This window comes from Temnothorax curvispinosus, unplaced genomic scaffold (assembly GCF_003070985.1).
Source record: "Temnothorax curvispinosus isolate PA1 unplaced genomic scaffold, ASM307098v1 QBEX01012745.1, whole genome shotgun sequence".
NCBI lineage: Eukaryota > Metazoa > Arthropoda > Insecta > Hymenoptera > Formicidae > Temnothorax > Temnothorax curvispinosus.
Window position 1 is genome coordinate 1 of NW_020222525.1, and position 2,962 is coordinate 2,962.

General features: G+C 37.9%; 1 protein-coding gene across 1 annotated transcript; it reads right to left on the reverse strand.

Annotated features, from left to right (window-relative positions):
• Positions 1 to 1,026: 1,026 nt before the first annotated feature.
• On the reverse strand, positions 1,027 to 2,811 carry LOC112462795. The gene is made up of 3 exons (XM_025028822.1): positions 2,781 to 2,811; positions 1,230 to 2,413; positions 1,027 to 1,032 (listed from the first exon to the last, which is right to left on the reverse strand). The coding sequence occupies exons 1-3, from the start codon at positions 2,809 to 2,811 to the stop codon at positions 1,027 to 1,029; spliced, it is 1,221 nt and encodes a 406-aa protein (XP_024884590.1).
• Between the last annotated feature and the right edge of the window lie 151 nt (positions 2,812 to 2,962).

Sequence of the window (2,962 nt, forward strand, 5' to 3'; positions counted from 1 at the left end):
CAGGTTATATTATTGACCAAACTGACATTTATTTTTATTCCGTTAACTCGACGTTTCGACACTGGTTTTGTGTCCTTATCAAGAGATTTCTAAAAGTATGCAAAACGAAGTCGTTACAAGCATGTTGTTATAGGAACGAATGTCGCACGAGAAACAATCAAGGAAATATCTACCTATATTTATCGCAATTGCATTAGTTGCTCACAAAGTTCTTGCCGTTTAACTAACATTGTCAAGGTTTAAAAAAGTCGTAGTCTAGAGCGAGCCGCAGTCATGGTGTGAACGGAACAGACCGGTGACACGTCGTTCCGGATCGAAAGACAGCGACTGACCAATCGTTGATATATAAATAAACGACTGTATAGGTCAAACAAATAGAAATAACGTTTAGAGAGTAATTATTACGTGGTTCTTATGATTCTATCGTATAGCGGACTGAGATTCTCAGTGTCTTTTTTTAAATTAATCGTGTTCTTTTGTTCTTTTTTTATGTAAAACATCTCTGCAATCTCCCTCTTCCTTACATATCTCTCCCTATGCATGATTTTCGTATCGGACCATTTAAAATTATGCCCGTGTGTAAGTCGGTGCTTGCTAACAACGGAGTGTTTATTCACCTCTTTTTTGATGTCACCTAAATGTTCCTTCACACGAGTTTCCAAATGTCTTAAGGTTTGTCCAATATAAGAAACGTTACAGTCGTTGCATTCGATTTTGTAGACCACTCCTGTTTCTTTCATATTATCGAGCTTATCTTTACCCCGTTTTATAATTGAATCCATCTTTTTTGGAATCGTGTAAAGGACATCGAGGCCACATCGGTTTACGGTCCGGCGAATATCCTCACTAAGACCCTTAATGTAAGGAAGCGCAATGCATTTCCGGGCGTCGAAAGTACTGCTTACACTACTACAGTCAGTGATGTTATTGCGACGCTTTAATTCCTTTAATCTGTTGTTAATTTGCTTATCAATCAGCTCTTCTGGGAAGCAATTATTCCTAAGGATGTCTCTCACAATTTTAATATTAGAACTGTGAAATTGTTTATCCGAAAGCAAAATTGCATGGTCAACAAGGCTTGTGATTGTATTATATTTGTATTTCAATGGATGGTTGGAAAAGTAATTTACATATCGGCCCGAGAACGTGGGTTTCCTGTGCCAATTAGTCAAAAGCCTGTTGCCATTTTTGATTATGAGAGTATCTAGAAAGGGGATGGCCCCATTTACCTCCAATTCGTGAGTAAATTTTAAACGGGGGTGATAGTTATTAAACGCGTCAAGGACATCCCCAATTTTATCCTTAGGAATTACGGCAATAACATCATCGACATAACGGCGGAAAAACGACAGAGAAAAATTAAGCATAGCAAGACAGTGAGTCTCTAAATCCTCCATCACAATATCCGCTAATATTGGTGAAAGCGGAGATCCCATCGGGCTGCCAAAGATCTGTTCATATGTGTCACCATTAAAACTGAAACTCGTAGATCCCAGTACCAGCTCAATAGCATGCAAAAATTGCGGCAAATTAAGATTCGTGTTACCCGAGATATCCTGCCAACGTTTTTCTATTCCTCTGAGAACTAACTCCTTCGGGATGTTGGTGAAAAGAGCCGTTACATCGAGGGAAACGAGTACCTCGTCAGTATTAATCTCAATGTCCTTGATTTCTCTTACAAAGGACCAACTGTCCTTGATGTGAGACTTAGGTGGGCGAATAGAGTGATGCAAGATACTGTGGAGAAAGGACGCTACGTTATATAAGGGACTTCCCAAAGCCGAAACAATAATCCGTAGCGGAAAACCATTTTTATGGATCTTTGGCAGCCCGTAACAACGTGGGAGATTCCCGTTGGTGCAATTTAAACGCTTGTAGTCCGAGTCCTCGATAATACCACTGTCTCGCCACGATCTGACAAGTTCATTTAATTTCAAGGAGATTTGTCTAATAGGATCTTTCTTTAATTTTTTGTACGTGGACTCGTCTTTAAGTAAATCGGTCATTTTTGTCAAGTATTCATCCCTGTCCATAATAACAGTGACCTGACCCTTGTCAGCCTTCGTGACGAAGACATCGTGGTTTTCTCGTAAAAATTTTTTGCATTCCGCGTATCTATTTAATATGCAGCGATCGACCAAATCTACGTGGTTTTTATTCACTAAAAATCTATGTAAAGAATCCGTTAACGACTCACGTACACTATTTACCGCATTTTCCGGAAACCTGTGAGCATTAACTTCGAAATTCTTTATTGTTTCTAAAACGGAAATTTCGCGGTCTTTTTTATCGAATTGGTTAATCGGTAACGCAAATTTATCTCCCAAACACAGAAAATCTGACACAGAGTTCGGTATCTGCTTATTACTAATGTTGACTAACCATTTCGATTTGTCTATCCTCGAAAAAGGATCTGCCACAATGTTTCGTTTTTTTATTATTCTGTTAAATTTGTTGATAGATTTAACCTTTAGAGAATCATTGTATTTTATAACCTTCTCATTGTTACATTCGAGAAACTCGTTAACCAAACTCTCAGGTAAATTTTTGAATAGTTCTTTTTCAATATTAATGATTCTAAATCTTAAATTTTTTAACACATAATGGCAATCACCGATTTCCAGATTCAATATAACACCCTGACTCCGTCTTTTGAGACTGTCTACCTTATTTAACGCCCTATTGTTCCGGAAGCGAAAATTAAATTTCATATTGTAAATGTGCGGCGGTAACACACCGTATTTCCTACAGCGGATTAAAAAGGTGAGCTGTTGGCTCACTTTGCAGATCCTGTTTCTTGTGTTGATCCATGACTTCAGTAAAATTGTGTTGTTATATCCATAATTCTTCGTGATGTTCCCGAAAAAACCCATGCCTCATCCAAACCACCATTATTGAGGTCAGTGGTGTGTAAAAATTTTCAAAATTCTTTGTTTTGTCAGTGAAAAATTAACACAGGTTA